Below are 19,565 nucleotides of genomic sequence, written 5' to 3'. Positions count from 1 at the left end.
ATTTACATTGATTATAATCAATATATTTTTAGTTATTACTTTTTTGGTATTTTTAATATTATTTCTTTGTTTAGTACCTATATGTAATTGCCATTTACCTACTATTAAAAAAAATTCTAATAATTTATATTTTTAATGGCAAAAAATATAAAAAAAATAAACTGTAAAAAAACATTTTTAACCATACCTTTGGTCTAAATAGATCATAGACAGTCCTAGGTCTGTTAAAATAGGAAGGAAAATGATATTATATAGTACTCACCAAAAAAAAAAAAAAAATTAAGGACCCAACTAGTATAGCAATTTTTAATTCGAGACCCAACTCGGATGCAGCCAGAATAAAAACCTAAAAAAGATTTATAAGCGCTTAAGACGACGACAAGTCTAATTAGATACGTAATATTTGTTTCATAATTCATTTATACTATAGTCTATATTCCATTTATTTCAACTTTTAGTTTGGAACGATTGTCAACAATTAATCTATCCGAATGGCAAAAACAGTTTGAAGACAACCGACTGTCGTAAATAATGATTAATCAAATTAATATTTAAATAAATAAAAGCGTTAAATAATACTACATGCAAATCGATTATTTATATTTTGAAGAATAGAGTAATTGCATGTATTAAATTTAATCGTTTATTTTTATGATGAAGGCAGAGTTATCAATTAAAAAGTTTAAAGTATTGGATAAAAATCTAGATCAAACAAAAAATAATAATAGGAAAATTTTATTTTATTAAATAAATTACAAGTGACTTTTTACAATATGAAATTTAAAGTTGTTGAATAAATTAACAAATAAATTACTATATATAAATCACATTAGGGATCTAGTAGTTACTGATCAACGGTTGTAATCTGAATAGTTAGCATTAAAATTATATAAGTGCAGAACAGAAAATTCAAAAGAACAAAATATAAAATTTATATTCCATAAAGCCTATAATAACAGGTAAAATAAATTAAACCAAGATATTGTGACTATTTTAAATATTTTGATTCAATAAAAATGGCAAGATAATATATGTTTTCTAATTTCTTTTAGGTTTTTAATTAAATAAATGTAAAATTAAAATTTTTCCTTTAGACACAAAAAAAAAAAAAAACTTAAAAAATATTAGTTTTTTTTCAATATTTTAAGTATGTGTTTCGTTGTGAGCATATAAAGTTCGTTCAAAAGCTAGCACAGCCATAAACAATTAAAATAAAAGTAAATAGTTTTTAGTTGTCCTCCTATTTTTATATACAATTAACAACAAAAGAAAAATAATTAAAAATAATGGTCTGCATTGAAAAAAAAATACAGTTCATTATCAGCAACAATTATGAAGAGCCAAATTCACTCATCCACTTTTCATATTTGGCCAAATCATCTGACGAAACACTTTTGTTGCACTTTGCTATTGCTTCATTAAAATCTTGGAAGGACACTGGCAAATCCACTTCTTCTTTGGCCAATTGCCGAATCTGATCAGGTTTTAATCCAGCAATTTTACGTCTCATAGACATCATAGATGCGTCCCTAAACAAAAATTAGTATTATTGAAATACATTAGTTAGTATATTTAGTTACAATATGGTAAATAACTAATATGTACAATATACATTATATGTACATTTGATCAATATTTAATTACCTGCAAACATTTGTAATATCAGCACCAGAGTAACCTTTAAGTTTGGTAGCTATCTCCGTTAAATTTACATCAGGTTCTACTTTAACATCTCTAAGATTTATTCTCAGTAGCGCTTCTCGACCAGCACCTATAAATAAATATTACTGTATTAATTAATAGTGCATTTAGAAAGACATAAAATAAGTGTTTACTTTAAATGTTACATTATTTGTAATAACATTATTAGGAAGAATTTTAATTAAAGTTTTTTTTAACCATTACCAAAATGTAAAGTGACAACAGTATTATATAATCTTCCAACATATACTACCCAATCGACAATCACATAATATATTTTATGAATTACATACTAATTAAGACTAACTATTATTATAATATAAACTAATATGATATTGATAATTATTAAAATAATTTCCAAAAATGATTAACAATTTATAACATAACAAATTGGGTAATTTGTATTTACTAAAAAAGAATTAGTTATAATACTATTGAAATCACAAGTAAAAAAAATTGAAAAGCTTGTTCTGCTATAGGTGTCAAATGTATATTGTCAATGAGTAGTCAAATTCTATTTATTATAATAATATTTATGTTATTAACTTTTGAAAATACTAATTTCCCATGAAATAGTGTTCATAAGTTTGTGGTACAAAGATCTTAAAAGTAAACAAAAATATTTTAAAAATTTCAGTGTGTAGTAAAATAGATATTTATTAAAATTTCATTGCGTATAGTAAACCTAATAATATTTCTTGAATTACAACAAAATAACAAAAATTATTGAAGGAAATTCAAATATATTTAAATTTTAATCATACATAAAATATGTACATAACTTTACGCTAAACTGTTTTTTTAAATTCCAGAAATAAAAAAACTAATCAAGAATCTTGTATTAAAAATCCTTCTCATAAATAATAAAATCTTATAATTATTTTATTGATAAAATAGTTTACAAATCTTCATAAATTTAATGCAGATATTTTATATTTTAACTTTAATTATCAGTTGTGCGTAACCATAAAGACTTTTATAAAGACTTATGTTTCATATTATTTCAATTACAATATTAAATATTATATAATTGGAAATTTTAATTTAATATAATACATATAATACTAACTGTTGGGTAGAGGTATATATATACGCTTCTCCAGTCTACGTCTAAGCGCCTCATCTATATCCCAAGGGAAATTGGTAGCAGCCAGTACCATCACAATACGGCTAGCCCCAGATTCTTCTTCTGTACTTGTATCACTTAAGCCATCCATTTGGACTAAGAGTTCAGATTTCACTCTTCTGGATGCCTCATGTTCAGACTCTGAGCCTCTCCGTGAACAAAGAGAATCTATTTCATCAATGAATATCGTTGATGGAGCATGAAATCTTGCCTAAAAAAGTAGTATACATGTATTATTACTATTAATATTAAAAAATACTGAAAGATTAAATAGTAGGAATATAATTTTAATATTATGTATTGTTAACCTGTTGTAACACATGTGTTTGATGTCACGTTGATGATTATTTGTATTGATTTATATTATTTATATAAATTTTTATCATATCATAAATATCACAACTTAGAGTGATTTACTATATAATTTTAAATTTGTTTTGTTTTTAAACTAATAATAAAATATTTAGTTATATGGAGTATATATTTTTATTAAATTTCAAAATTATAATCGATATATTTTTTACTACAGTTAATTTTAATAACCATTATATGAAAATTAAACAAAATTAAAAATATTATCATATTTATAATTACAAAAACATTTTTTTTTCTTCTATTAACTAAAATACAAAAAAACAATTAAATAAATAATGCAAAAATTATGAAAAGATGCGTGTAACACACCAGGTTAATAATTATCTCATATTATACTACAATAAATAATAACTATGACTGAAAAATATTTTAACTGGTTAAAAACATAAAAATATAATAAAAACTAGACTTATTTATTTATGGTTATGTTATTTTGAATTATTCAAAAGAATAAATAATGATATTTATTTATATATTCATTAATTCATAGAAAAAACAGTACATATATAGGATGATTAAAAACTTAGATTCATAAAATACAATAAAATATCATGAATCATTGATTAATCTATTTTGTATTAAGCTAATGAATAATGATAAGCATTTTATCATAATATAAAAGAATTTTAACATAATATATGTTATCACTTATCTCTATCTACCAAGCAAAAATCCTTAATAGATTATTTTAAAATAATTATTAGTTATTATATAATATGCTAAATTGTCTTTTTATTATTCAATAATTTTGATGATACAAATAATATAAAACTTACCATTTCAAAAAGGAGCCTGACAAGTTTCTCAGATTCACCTCTATATTTAGAAGTTAGTGTTGATGAGGATACATTAAAAAAAGTAGTCCTGCATTCAGTTGCCACAGCTTTTGCAAGCATTGTTTTACCTGTTCCAGGTGGGCCAACCATTAAGACTCCTTTCCAAGGTCGCCGAATTCCCTTTAAAACATAAATTTTCATACAATGAATTTCACACTACATTTCCCAAACATTTAAATTTTCAAACAGTTTTAGTTATTGAAATAAACTATAATGTACCTTAAAAAAATCTGGCATCCACATAGGAAGTACTACTGCTTCTTCTAGGAGACGTTTAGCTTCATCTAATTCAGCTATGTCACTCCACCTTATATTAGGGTTTTTCTGTACAATATCTCTTTCTATAAAATAAAATAAAGTAAAATAAATATCATACGTAGGTAAGCATATTATATTATTACCTAGCATATCAACAAGGTCTTGATCATATGAGGAACAATCAAATCGTTTTTCTTCTGGCTTCAAAACTTCTTTTTCATCCTTATCTTTTTCACTTTTATCAGTCTAATATTATAAATATAGAATTATTAAAAAAATCTTAAACCAAAACATTTATATTTACCGTTCCATTAGTATTATGACCATTAGTATCTTTTTTTGGACCTTTTTTAACATCATCATTTTTTTTTGCTATCTGAGATCTAGTGGCACTGTTACGGGTATTATTAGGCCCAATTTTTTGATTCCTATTGGTCACTCGTGATGTTTCATTACGCCGAGATGTTTTCTGTGGCCTAACTTGTGGCCCAGGTCTATGTTCAACGGGTGATGGAGGTGGCCAAACATCAGGATCATTATTATTTGCTGGGGGCCATTCTAAGGAGCCACTGCCATTGACCTGTTGACGGGTTGTTCCAAACCATGACAATCCATCAACGGGGGATATATCTTCATTTCTATCATTTCTATTATTTCTATTCACTAATAAAAGATTAAAAGATAAAATTATTTAAATTTTAGTTAGGTACAATATGATTGAAAGATAGTGGTGTCGTATGCTATCTACGTATAAAATAATGTCCACACGTGATTTTATAGTATAATCTTAATTCGTTTTAAATCTAAATACTTCATGGATAAATGAAAATTATTAATGAATGTTCTCAATTAAAGTTGAAAAGTATTTATTTATATTGTCAAAAATTTTTTGTTATATTTATGGAATGCCACCATTCTTCTTTAAGCTGCCTTTTCAGCAATTTAGTGGCATCGTGCGATTTTATATCATGTTTCACTTTTATATGTCGCCAAACATATTTATATATTCCATCATTTGAATTAACAATTGAAAGCAAAGCGATGCAGTTTCTTTTGAACTTAAAATAATCGAACTTATAGAATGTAGATAATAATATTACGATTGTATAGATATCATACAACGGTAAATAATATTTGTAGATAATAAATGACACAAGAATTTATTGTGTAGATAGCATATGACACCTCTACCATTTCATTATAAAAATAATTCTAGTACACTTACATGCTGGAGTAGATGCACTAAGTGGCCTCTCATTCCTTTCAAAGTCATTACTTCTTAGTTGTTTTAATTTATTTAAGGTATTTGAATACATTTTTAACTGTTCACATTCATCATTGATTTGACGTTGAATCTAGAGATAACAAATAAAATATAAATAAAATAACAAACAATAATATAAAATTCTGAAACAGATTTCACTTACAGTTCGCCAGGATTCTCGGCGTGCTTGAATATCAACAGTGGACAAGAATCGTCCCAACTGTAATTTGGCTCCTTCATAATACACTAGTGATGAATCATAATTACCAGTAAGAGCCATCTCACGAGCCATGTTAATACTTTCACGTATTTCATCAATCGATACTGCCATAACGGTCATCACAGCTGTAAACAAAAATGTCAAGTTGATAAAATCTAACCAAAAACTTCAAAGCAATAAAAGTTTGCGTGGAAATATTATAATTTAGGTACCTTTAATGATATGAATTTGAGCTAAGAATTAAATTGTGACTAAGACAATATATTATTGAATAATGCATTTTACAGGCACCCATCATTAGGAAATTGGAGCCTAGTGTAGAACAGGAACATAATATTTCTAAAACATAAAATACAAATCAAAAAAATAAAAAACGATGATATATTATTTTATTTTATTTTTTTTTTTTTTAACGAATTTACCATTAAATTGTATTGACCGATAAGTCTCGACAAATACTTGTAAGGTTACCCACTAAAAATAATAGCAGTGATTCTTTAATATTTACAATGTAACAAGAAGAATTAAACAACAAACAAGCAACCACTATAACTGTTAAATGATTTCAACGACTTGTGACAATTTTGTTTTAATTTTTTGCAGGAAAAACATTATCAAATTATGTTATTTTGAGGTACACTCTCTTGTTTAGAATTCAATGACGCTATAAACTGTTATCTTATCAGCAATATATCTTTTGCTTGATACATCCTTGCATGGAGCAAAAAAACGGGGGAAACTAAATTATTCAAATATGGTTATTGGTTACTGTTTATTCTTGAATAAGCCCATTTGTAGTTAAACGGTTTTTAATAAATTATAGAAATATCTCAAACATGACAAAATCAATAGTTTTTATTTATTATAAAATATAAATTCGGTAATAAGCATTTTAAATTAATGAATAGTGTTTCAGATTTCCAATCCAAAGTCAGAAATTAAGAAGTTTCGGAAAATATACTTTTTTAAGAAAAATCAATAGTTCTATGAATACTTAATAGATTGATAAGGTGGTTGTAAAAAAGAAGATTTTAAAGGTAAATTTTTCACTTATAATAGACATTAGTCAATTAAAAAAAAAAGAAATTAAAATATACAACAATATTTACAGTAGTCTTGTTAATCTGACATAATATACAAGTATAGGATCATAGTAGGTATTGGCCGGATTATCGAAAAAATCAAATATTAAAACAGAAACCAGATAAAAATTAAAATGTATTTATTTCCATTTTACGTTTATCGAATTACACGAGTAGATAAAATTAGAATCACCGACTAGTTAATATTTTTTGTTAAAATCTTAACAAAATTATTGGATGATTTAATTACATATGAATTACTAAAGCGATAATTCAAAGATAAAACTATAACTGGATGAGGTAACAATTTATCGGACTGACACGGTGTTAGAATATCAAGACTCTTATCAGAAGACTCTATCACTTTTTAAAGCTATGATTAGGTATTTAATTTATATTTATATTTTACTTATAAGTTATAAGTCATATTTTAAGTCTATTATAGTCATCCTAACCGTTTTTATAATGTATACAATCAAAGCGTTTGACTCGTTCTTTGCCATTTAATTTTTCAATCGTTATTAAATATATGAATATTATAATGTATATATACACAGTAGCGTATCCAAGGGGGGAGCAAAGAGGCCATGGCCCATGGCCTATCTTCATTGGCCGTATTAGCTATAAGTTTTTTTTAAAGAATTGTATTCTTTATTCGTATACATCATACCCGCTTAATTTTTTTCTTTTTGGTAGTATATTTGGTAAAATGTTAGATAGTGTGTGCCTCCCCCTCTAAAAACAATTTTGGATGATACGCCATTGTATATATACCTTACGGCTTACATTATCTATACTACTCATATAAAGTATGTGTACATTTTAAAATTACAGAATACTTCATCAAAATTCATTGATTACTGTAATGTTGTATCTAATTTTCTATACTAATACCTTATACCTGAACTATCATTGTTGATAATGTATATTAAAATCGAATAAATTATCAGCATTGGTAGATATAGGTACAAATGTTCTATCTTCAAAGCTTATATAGGTATCGTATTGCATATATATATATGGTCAGTTCACAAATGATACATATAATATAGTCAGCTGCACATACATCGTCATTATATGTACATTGTTTATACATTTACCATATATAGCGCGTATTCTATCTGTTCTTGACATATTTCTCCTCCACCTTAGACTTTAATATTGTGTATAGTATAATGGTATACGAAGAAAACACCAACGCACAATAATTATGACTATATAGTGAAATATAGTTTAGCGCAAGAGAATCAAAGCCAAATTAGAAGGCCGTCGTATGGTCAGAGTACCTATGCGTATAGTATAGAAAATAATAAATGAGCACGAGACACAAATACAAATATGTGAATACCTGTAGCTAAGTGTTAAAAATAATAATATATATATATATATATATATATATATAATTGCAATGTATCTATAACACAGATGTTGGACGACTGCGGATCTACGGAATAATATGTTAAATTATAGAATAATAAGAGTATTGAAGTTAATCATCGGTAATATATTTTATCCAAATAATTTTTGTTACTATTCATTATTTAGCGACTTATTGATTTGAATACATATAACAGTATAGAATGTATAAAAATATTATAAAAATGTATAATAGGATAAAACGAAACGCACAGACGCATATTATACTATATAGGTCAACGTTAAGTGAGGAATCTATATCATACAACCCTAACTAAAATTGTACGTTAATATTTTTTAAACTTTATTAATTATTATATTTAATATATTTAAAAACATACATAATATGTATGTATAAAAATAAAAATAACGACTTGACAAACCATGTGGATAAATTTTGGTAAATTTTATATTATACTATAGCAGTGTTTAAAGAAACCGACTTAAATCGTAAATTGAAGTGATATTTTATATCCTAGCGACCTTTAATTTTGCTTACATTGTTTGTTGTTATGCAAAGAATGATATTTTTGCTTAAGCGTACCTATAGTAAAATACTTTAAAGTTTATGCCAAGTGAAATATCAAACTATACTGATATATTTATATGTATTCAAATTTTAATATTTAATATATTAATGATTTGAGTAACAATATGTATAAAATGTAAATTATACATAATTACAAGTATATACACAACAATTTACGCTTTTGAAAATTGCTAACGTGATTGGACTTTAATAATATAGAGAGTGAGTTGTTTTTCGTTTAAATCTTAAATACATAATATAACTATCACACGAAAGTCGATATCTGCACACTGCACAATAAAGAATCCAGACGACATTCCTGTATTGTTTTCGTGTTTTTCACTCGAAAAACTTCGCGCCATAAACAAACTGGTTCAGACTGATTTTGTATAGGCCAATGCAACTTTCTATATTCCTCCAAACAATTTAATAGAAACAACTAATAATAGTAATCGATGGATCGAAACAAATAAATATCGCTATAAATCGTTTGATATGTTTTGATAACATAAATTATATTATAGAAATAAAAGTGCATTTATGATTTAAATATTGTAGTTTTTAGTAAACAAGAAATAAATGTGAACATTGGGTTTGTATTTTTTATTTTATTCTAAAAAAATAATGAAACCACAATTTTTTTAGTGTTGTTTCGAAACTTTATAACAGAAATACATATTGCGGATAGCATGCTTACCATTCAGTAATTATACCAATTATGTAAACACAAAGTATCGAATTTATTTTATTCATAGGTTATCATTTTTATGGCATTATAAACTATGTTTATTAAATTCATAATTAATTTAATAATACTATTTTTAGCGAATTAACTTATTTTTAATTAATGTTAAAAAAATTACAAACATATTAAACATAATCAATGACAAAGAATTTTGGTAGGTATAACTATTATTTAAGTCATGATTAATACACGACATAACACAGTAAATACATAACAGTAAATTATTTAGGTATTATGAATTACTATATTGTTTTTTAAATACCTATATATACGGAATACATACAATTTTAGAATTAACAAAATTATAAATTCATTGATATTTTAACACATATATTAATATGGTTGAGCGTAGGTCTTAGGTATTTGTTGTTTTGACACATTGAACAACAAATATTCAACGGGCGGGATACACCGCTCACACATACATAGGTACGTCACTCATACAAACATTTATATACGTACATTATATATATATTTATTAATATTTATGCATGTATAAGGCAAGTTTCCATAAATGAACATCAAAAATTACTAATAATAAAATATATGAATGTACTTATGCACCTTCAATCATCACTCTACAGAATTAAACCTTGTGTTTTGCACATTGTTTAAATATACGAGTATATGAATTATATATATCTCTATTCATAAATTACGGAATACTTAAAGAATAAAAATTTTCCTTTGGTATAAATTTATACATTTTTACCTCCTGTTACGTATTTCTTTAATGGATATTTATTATACTATCTCCTCAACTATTTCTCACTTTATCCAATAGACTGTATTGTTAAGAAATATAATAATCGTAATAGATCCTATATTAGAAGTGTTTATTTATTTTGTATTTTTTTGCATTTCATTGCATTTTTAAAGTCATTATTACAAATATCGCGTTAATTTTGTATATTTAAGCTCATTTTTGTTTATTTTAAGCTTTTTTTTTTAATATGTGTTGTATAGGTAATCCCAATTACCTACTCCAGTCCATTGGTATTGAAAAAGTAAAATAATTAATTGTCAACTCAAATTTGAATATATTTATTTAATTTACTTTTTAAAATAAAATTCTCCCTATTTTGTGTAGTATAACAGATGAATAAATAATAATTATTTTAAAATTAATTTTTTTTTTTTTTGCTCATTTAAGTATAATATGTTTTGGTCATTTTTTTAAAGTTTTTAAGTAGGTCATTTTTGCATTTTTTTTAGTACATTTTTATGTATAATTTCAGTCATTAAAATCTTAGTTCTATTTATTATAATACATATTTTTAGTTCAGTATAAGTATACATAATATGTAAATAATTTAGATCTATTTCTGTCTTATTAATACATGGTGCACAGAGTTTAAAAGTATATAGGTATATAAAATACCTATTAGGTAAATAAATTATATTTCATTTCAAAACAATAGAATATAATAGTATATAATATGATGCACAAATGATAAATAAAAATAAGTCTTAACAAAAAAAAAGTACTTGTATAATATTATATAAAGTACTATATTTTATCGTATCGAGTATCGACAAAACGGAAGATTGTAAAAAAAAAAAAAAATAGACCATACTTTTTACTTGACATTTCGGGTAAGTAAACATTGAACAATAGGTAATCGTTTTTCAGCGACATTTTAAATGAGATTGTGACCTATCCTATTTTTTTGTTTTCCTATTACTCGAAGGTTTCGAAATAAGTGTTTGGCTTAATAGATTATGGGCGAGATGTCACGTAGGTAGTTGAAACACGTGCTAAATAAAAAAGAATAAATAATAATGTCTAATTTTCGATTCGTAGAACTGCGTGTAAATAATTTTTATACCTAAATAATATTATAATTTATAATTTTAATCGATTACACAAATCCTATATAGTGATGATTATGAAACAAACGTTATATGAGCGCGTATTAAATTGTGTACATGCGGATACCTATTGGCTATTATAGCCTGTGAGTGCAGTATACTTATTGTATAGTGTATACATGCATGCTTTATAACAACTCATAGTTAGTATATTATTATTTCTTCGTAAAAACATGACTTATATATTACGTACTTGTATATTATAGTATATATTATAGTATGTGGTCTTATGTATAAAAATTGAAGAATGAAAGATTTGTATTATGCGAATCACACAAAAGAATATATGCCACGAGTTCGTCGGATCACACGAATCGACAAATAACAACGCTCTATTGTTTTGAAATGAATTGGGTTAATTGTTTTGAATTACATAAGACAACAAAATTACCATAGGTTTTAAGTATTCGGAACAAAACAATATGCATAAGAATAAAAGATATCATATTAAAAACAATAACAACGAATAACAAAATATTTATTGAAGTATTTAATTTGATGTCTTTTAAAAATTAAAAAATGCTACCAATTAATTTAAATTTATTTTAAATTTATTATAATATATATGACTTGAGACTATAAAGTTGATTATGGTCTATAAAAATCGCATACATATTAAATATTATTATATGAAATATATAACATTGGTCATTGATGCTATCAATTATAATATATAATATTATGATTTACTATTAACTGGTTCAATACTATAAGATTATTAAAATAATGATTAATGAAGATAGTTAATGAGAATGCTTTATTCCTTAATTGTTTTTCATATTATTAAATCTTGTCTAAATAGTAAATAAGTACTATTGTAGACTGTATTACTTTTGAATTTTTTGACGTATAATAATAATAATTATTATTTTTATTTAGACTCATAATTAATAATTTTGTTTGTCATTTAATCGCTGTTCGTTTGAAAGATAATATTATAAATATATTTTTTTATTAGGTCTTTATTTAAACTTTTCCAATAAATCAACATGTCCCTTAATATATTAAATGTTACTATGTGATATTTTAAAAACTTTATAATAAATATTAACTAGGCACTTATTTAATACTTGAAAAATAATTACATTTTGAGATGAACAATGAATACTGAAGGGTTTAAATGTAATCCTATTATCGTGATAAAAAAAAAAAAAAAAGTAAATACTCGAATAAAAAAGATAAGTTATAGTGTTATACATGTATGAAAAATAAATCCGATCATAAAATATTGACATTAAATATATATATTATTGAGTTTACAAAAAACATTCTTGTTTTTTTTTTTTCTTTTTTTTTTTTTTAATCGTAATCATAATACATATTTGTGTAATAATAATAACAGCAATGTACAATACACAATGGAATCGATACATATAAAAGTGTGTAAGCGAGTTGCAATGTGGTATGAAAATGTTTAAAAGAAAGAAATATTCATTATTATAATAAAACGTGGATGCTCTTAAAATGAATATTATCTTAACCGATTTCATTAATAATAGTCAATATAAAATAACGGTTGGTATTCATTCGTAGATTTAAAGCATTATTATTTAAATAAATAATGTGAAAATGTTAATTTAATTTTTGTCCTTAAGCTATTACGTACTCAACTACTCAACTAACAACAACAACTAATAATATTAAATTAATATTAATGAATATTGAATAGGTATTGTGAACATTACTTTAGATATATTATATGATAATTAACGAGTGAGTATAATCCGTAGGTGTACAATAAATGCACAAACAATTTTGGAGTTTAAATAATTTAAATTAATAATTGTATTATTATTTCTCCTAGTTGACTAAATTTTTTTAAATGAAAAAAATTTTATTTTGTGCATGTGAGTTTTAAAAATACCTTAAGGAGTTATTGTGGGTAAAATGGTATTTTAATTTTTAAAATATTTTAAATGATTTATCATATAATTTATAATATTATTTATTCGTGGTATATTATTGATGTTTAGAAAGATTAAAGTGAACAAATCATTAAAAAAAAATATTTTTATCTTGATTTATTTAATATTATGACGTTTGTGACTTCCACTTTCGTCCCACATGTATATTATAGGTGCATAATATTATTATACTATCGTCTAATTTTTATATCGATCAATAATTTTTAAGTGTGCTTATACCTAATGCCTGTATATTAATATAATATATAGGTATAGATGTATAGTAAATACATTAAATACATATGCGAAATCGTTTTCATAAAAAAACATCTGATTATATTATGTATACAATTATTGTGTAACAGAAAAAAATTATCAACTACTTTCAATTATTATACATATCTAAATACCTTACATTATAAAAGTATAAAATAGTGACTTATAAGCTGCTCCTACACTATTGGTAATTTAAGGCATATTCACTTGTCAAACATACAAATAGTTATTAACATAATGTAATAGAGTATAGGTTTGTTTGTTTGTTTGTTTTTGAAACACTTAACATTACCTATATATATTCTAAATGTATAAAACGTGAACTGGCGCGTTCGTGGTTAAACTCGATTGAAACGAGCGTCATACATGTGGACTATAAGTACCAATAAGAAATACAAAACTATTACACTGTTTTGACGACGAAATTTACAATATCGTCAAAATATTGAATATAAAGTATCAAAACTAAATATTATCCACGACTGTATGTGTGTGTATATATAGACACTATAGGATATCTAAACACGTATTATTTACATATTAACGTCTACTTAACACATATATTGTATGTACTAGGTATAATACTATCCGCGTCTTCTTAACTATAGGTATAGCTGTGCGTATTCGCAACGACCGTAATTCAATAATTTCCGCATATATATATAAAATATTATATAGGACCGCGCGTGGTGTGTTGTTATGAAAACATACGACATGTGTACAAATATAATATTGTAATACTTATATTGTTATTAAATTATTCGGATAAAAAAATTAAAACAATACAACGTATATTTCGAAATGCACGAACCTTTGTAAAGTGGTTGGAGATTATAAATTATAATATATTATATTATTGTACGAAATATACATATTTAAACATAACTTCGGAGCTGCGGTCGTTATAAAGTTTATAATATTATAATATAAACAATTCGGTCGACGACCACGATGACGATTGTGGCCCACTACACACAACGACAGACGACAGAAAATAGTTGCAAAAATAACAGCATCTTTTTATACGGGTAATCGGTAGAGTATACTATTATAAGGTAGTATGTTAAAAAAAATTTCGGCACCGTGGAAGCATTACGAAAATAGTTCCCACGGCGTCGTCGGTTCAAAACGGAAAAAAAAGTATGTTATAAAATTACTTAGAAATATCATATAGTATTAAGTTGTAGTATATAGTATGATTAGAGATTTAGAACGAGGCTGCGGTCTGCAAGCCTCCTACTTGTATTTATACTATTTATAGATTAAATTACTAAAAGAATTATTGTGATTTGTAATTTTTAAATATACATAAATGTATAAGTACAAGGTAATTTTCAGAAGATAAAAAATATTTTTTCCGGAATCAACATTTTTGAAAATAAATCATTTTTTTATTATTTGTTTTTTATTACATTTTGTCTAATGAGGCCAAACATTTTCAATTTAACATTCTAAAGCAGAATAATTTTCTGAGAATTTCAATACACAAAAGTGAATTTGCGAACAAGTAGGTAGTCATAGACATTTACACGGGAGAGGCTAAGTGGGCAGCTTCTCCTTCTCCGAACTAAATGTTATTTAAATATAAGACAATTTTATATCTTAAATCATCACTGTGATTTGAATAAAATACAATAATAATTTATTTTGTTCGCTTACGTGGTAATTATAATTAGTAAAGTATAACTAGTATAGGAATTTAAAGTTTAGATGAGCTGTACGTATAAGAAACAACACTTTGCTAGGTACTCTTGTACTATTCCACAGCTCTGCTCATATAAACTTTAAATACTTAAAACTAATTTTTCGAACTGCTCGTACGAAATTCGATAATTTAAAAAAAAAAGTTTTTTATTACATAATAAATATGAATATATAGTATTAATGTCGATATAACTACAAATATTATACACGTAGGTATACTACGTCATAGTGTAGGTACGATATAATAATATGTCCATTGTGCTCATCAACATACTTCATATTATTACATTATTTCATAGAAATTTATATTTATACATTTAATCGACGGCTCTATTATAACAGTAATAATTTTAATAATTGTCTAATAACAATAATACCACAAACGATGATTTATTTTACTCCATACTTAGAGATCGATCAGCGAATAAGTCTACTGGTGGAATAAGTGATCACTTTATTCCTTCATTGCCGACGCTTCGCTTCAAAACGTGATTTACTTCTTCGTTGAATTTAAACGGGGATAAAACGGATGAAGAAGTACACGAACAACGATTTTTTCGCACGATAACGTCACCAAGAACGTACCTATACGATTTGTATGTATAAGAATTATAAAAGGGCGTAAAAGGGGTATAGATAGGTTCCGTACGTCCCCAATATTGTTCAAGTTGAATATTTCTATACGGTTCGCGTTGTATTTATAGGCACACGTCTTTTATTTGATGCACACCTATATAATACCTATATCGCTGCAGTGACGAGTGACTAAGTGTAGTCCGCTGGTCAAAATCGCGCGCAGTAATTGGCGCGTAGGACGTGCGGCGAACGGATTTGTTTTTTTCCCGTGTGGCTTTGAAATATATTTCCCGGCTAGGATCAAAAACAAATACAACGCCTATATAAAACGCCTCTGCAGTGCGACCATATATAAACCGCGAGTACCTAATTTATATAATACGTATATATATATAATATGAATATTTAACAGGGTGCAGCTTGTGAGTCGTGAAATCTAAGTCGCGCGCGTAGTCCGTTTCGGCCGGTGCAGTAATCATTGAGTTTCGTATACGTTTAACAATCTAAAATCGCATACCTGCAGCAGTTGCAGCATCCGGATGGAGGACGCGGACGGTACCATAAATAAATTTATATATGGTACCTATATAATATACGTATGGTTACAAATGATTTTTTTTTTTTTTTTTACAGCGTATATTATATCGCGACGACGGCGTAGGAGTGACACTCCCGATTCTGCCAGAGCCGGAACACGGGCCAATCCCAGGGGACAACCGAAAAAAGTGCCTCGGCCGAACCGGTCGTATAATATCATATAATAATATTTTAATATTGTTATTTATCTGGTCGTGACCATACGTAACCGACCACGCGCCAACACCACCAAAACGACGACTACGACGACGACGACGGTCCGCCGTCAACGGAACGCGATGAGCTAATATCGACGACTGAGACGACGAAGTGAGGTCCACGAAGCACGCGGTCGCAGATGTTGCGTGGACCGGCGACGGCGGCGCGCCAACTCTCCCACGACGTGCACGACCTGTGCACCGGTTCGAAGATGCGTGCGCGCGCGACGACCGTTACTATGTGTGTATGTCCTGCAGTGTAATAATTAGGTATATTATTTAAATCGACGTCTGGAGGAAAAATTCACGATTACAAAAAAACGTCAACAATTTCACTACAAAACAAAACATTTTAATAAAGAAATTAACGTTTTTGTCCCTTTTACCGTTTTGTGTCTCGATACGTACGCATTGGTATATGTCATTATGATAAAAGCGAACTGTTTATTATATTCGAGATAAATCAAAAAAAAAAAAAAAAAATGCTTGTCTCCACGAAAAAAAAACAGAGTTTGTTGTTTAAATCGTTTAAAAATTATTTTTTTTTAAAATAGAAGTCTAATATATTATATATTGTGGTTTCATTAGTACAAGTACCTACTATTAATATTATACCTATTACATATCAAATTAATTGATGAAATGGACTTTTTGAGATAGATCGCCTTGTGCTAAAATATTTAATTAACTCGTTCAAAAATAATCGTAAAAATATTATACCGTATCAATTTTTCAATTTTAAGAAGCTATTGTTCCGTGGGGTTCTAATATCTCCAATTGTGATATTTATAAATGTGTATGTGTATGTGTGTGTATGCTTAACTAGGGATCGAGGCTAGACTGCTTAACTGCAAAAAGGAGGTTAGTCATCAAAGTTATAACTCTAACCTGAAACTTAAAATTTTTTTTTTTTTGCTATACACAATGTACCTATTGTTTTTATTTAATTACGACGTAGGTATACGTCACTCTGTGTACCTACCTAAAAACGGCATAATATTTTTTTATCAATTTCGCTCTTCTATATTATTAATTCTAAATCTTATATTGCCCATTTGCATGTATAGTACTGAGATACACTAATTCGTAAGATTATTGCCCGTACACGCAATAATAATAATATGTTATTCTCGTGGGCAGACTCTTATGATTTACGTTGTAGCATTGGCGTCCCCAGACATTTTTCTAGGGGGGAGGGTAAAATAAATGAAGATTTTTTATACATTATATACTTATATTTTATTTATAGTAAATTATTATTTTTCATCATTATTACATTAAATTATTACAATTAGTTAATAAATTTAAAATTCTTGGGGGAGGGGGGAAAGTGCCCCGTCTTGCCCCCGCTGGGGACGCCCATGCGTATCGTAGTCTGCTGTCATGAAACTCGACAACCGACATAATATTATCGTAACAACTAACAGATGTGCAAAATAAAATTATTTTCTGTTTTTGTCACTCTATCTGTCTGCCTGTCCATCTGGTTATCTCAATTTCTACGTCGTCGTCACATTACAATATATTGGTACTATAATAGGTACTTATTTAATATATATACAATATAATCATAGTTCGACTTTACCTTTCTCGCACCATAATAGGACGTTTGCCGCGACAAGGCCCCGTGGCCAGTCTTCAATGACACCGAAGCTGAACGTACGGTTTTTGCGCGCCGATATTATATTATGTTATTAACGTTTTGATATAATATCATTATGCTACAAGCCTACAAAATAATATATGAAAACAAACCGCACTGTTCACACACGCGTACGATAACTAAACGTCATTCAAAAAGATACTTTTACAAAAAAAACAATTTTATTCGAAACACGACGCCTGTACATTATTGTAAATGATATTTTGAATAATATTTTTACACCTTACATGTTCATTTAGTTATTATTAATGTCGTGATAACATTATGCTATTGCAGTGATGACGGAAACCGCAGACGTACTGTAATGAAATCGAAACCGGTGCGACTGGCAGTTATTGTACGCGGTGAGCACAATTTCGTACCGTGTCGGCATAACCCGTATGTTGCCGTTTGGGTGAGCCAAGGTCGAGACGGCCGAGTTGTTTGAAATCGCGTGCACGTGGGGTTTAACGACACTCCGTGATGAGCACATGACGATACGCGACAATCGAAATTTTACGTTATTTTTACCTCGTTTTGGTACCTACCCCTATGTCCGCCTCCCTCTCCAAAAAAAATCCATAATAATCCCGTTTTGTTCATACATTGTATTATAATATGCTTTATACCGCTTTCTCATAATTCGCGGTTAGGATATATAAATTACACGTTTTAGGTACCACATTTTGTGTCCCATTGCAACCGCGGTTGTCATTCTTATTATCGGGTTTTACAAATCATACAATATTATGTAGGTAGTTTACTCTGTATAATACTAATTCGACGGCTACACGTTTTTATAATATTGTTATGGACTTGAATTCGGAAATTAATAAATTTTGGATTTTATTATATGGAAATGGAATACATTTTGAAAGCTAGACGTCCAAAGAAAAAACAATCATAAATAATATTACCTATATGTTAAACTATGATTAATTTCTATTCAGAATTCGTGGAAATCAATATTTGTAAATATTAGAAAAAATCGTGTAATGACATGTATGATATTAAAAATACATAATTATCATTGTTACAAGTTAAATTAATAATCTAACTACTTATACATTTTTTCTAGGTCAACCAATTCAAATTTTTAAACAAAATGAAAATAAGCATTTGTTTTAAAAATAAAATAGAAGTACGAAAACAAATGGATGAGATACAACAACATATTATACAAAATACGGAGTTGAAGTAGAGTAATTGCAGATGACGTGATATGGTGAGTGGGGTGCGTATACT

The 19,565-nt window shown here is 27.0% G+C and overlaps 1 protein-coding gene across 3 annotated transcripts; it reads right to left on the bottom strand.

Annotated features, from left to right (window-relative positions):
* Positions 1-1,306: 1,306 nt before the first annotated feature.
* On the bottom strand, positions 1,307-18,668 carry LOC112596991 (katanin p60 ATPase-containing subunit A-like 1). Of its 3 annotated transcripts, none has more exons than XM_025342887.1 (11): positions 18,264-18,668; positions 5,993-6,119; positions 5,724-5,905; positions 5,522-5,651; positions 4,601-4,959; positions 4,440-4,542; positions 4,258-4,379; positions 3,979-4,158; positions 2,771-3,038; positions 1,645-1,771; positions 1,307-1,529 (listed from the first exon to the last, which is right to left on the bottom strand). In XM_025342887.1, the coding sequence occupies exons 3-11, from the start codon at positions 5,898-5,900 to the stop codon at positions 1,331-1,333; spliced, it is 1,665 nt and encodes a 554-aa protein (XP_025198672.1). In that variant the 5' UTR covers positions 5,901-5,905; positions 5,993-6,119; positions 18,264-18,668; the 3' UTR covers positions 1,307-1,330. The 3 variants fall into 3 exon arrangements, with proteins under 3 accessions (XP_025198672.1, XP_025198673.1, XP_025198671.1); XM_025342888.1 differs by lacking the exon at positions 18,264-18,668 and adding an exon at positions 16,402-16,744; XM_025342886.1 differs by lacking the exon at positions 18,264-18,668 and adding an exon at positions 6,203-6,405.
* Between the last annotated feature and the right edge of the window lie 897 nt (positions 18,669-19,565).

The sequence above is a fragment of the Melanaphis sacchari genome, unplaced genomic scaffold (assembly GCF_002803265.2).
Source record: "Melanaphis sacchari strain LSU unplaced genomic scaffold, SCAv2.0 Contig36_pilon_pilon, whole genome shotgun sequence".
In the NCBI taxonomy this organism is placed as follows: Eukaryota; Metazoa; Arthropoda; class Insecta; order Hemiptera; family Aphididae; genus Melanaphis; species Melanaphis sacchari.
The sequence above is the reverse complement of the archived record's forward strand: the minus strand, read 5'-3'. Positions and strand labels throughout refer to the sequence as shown.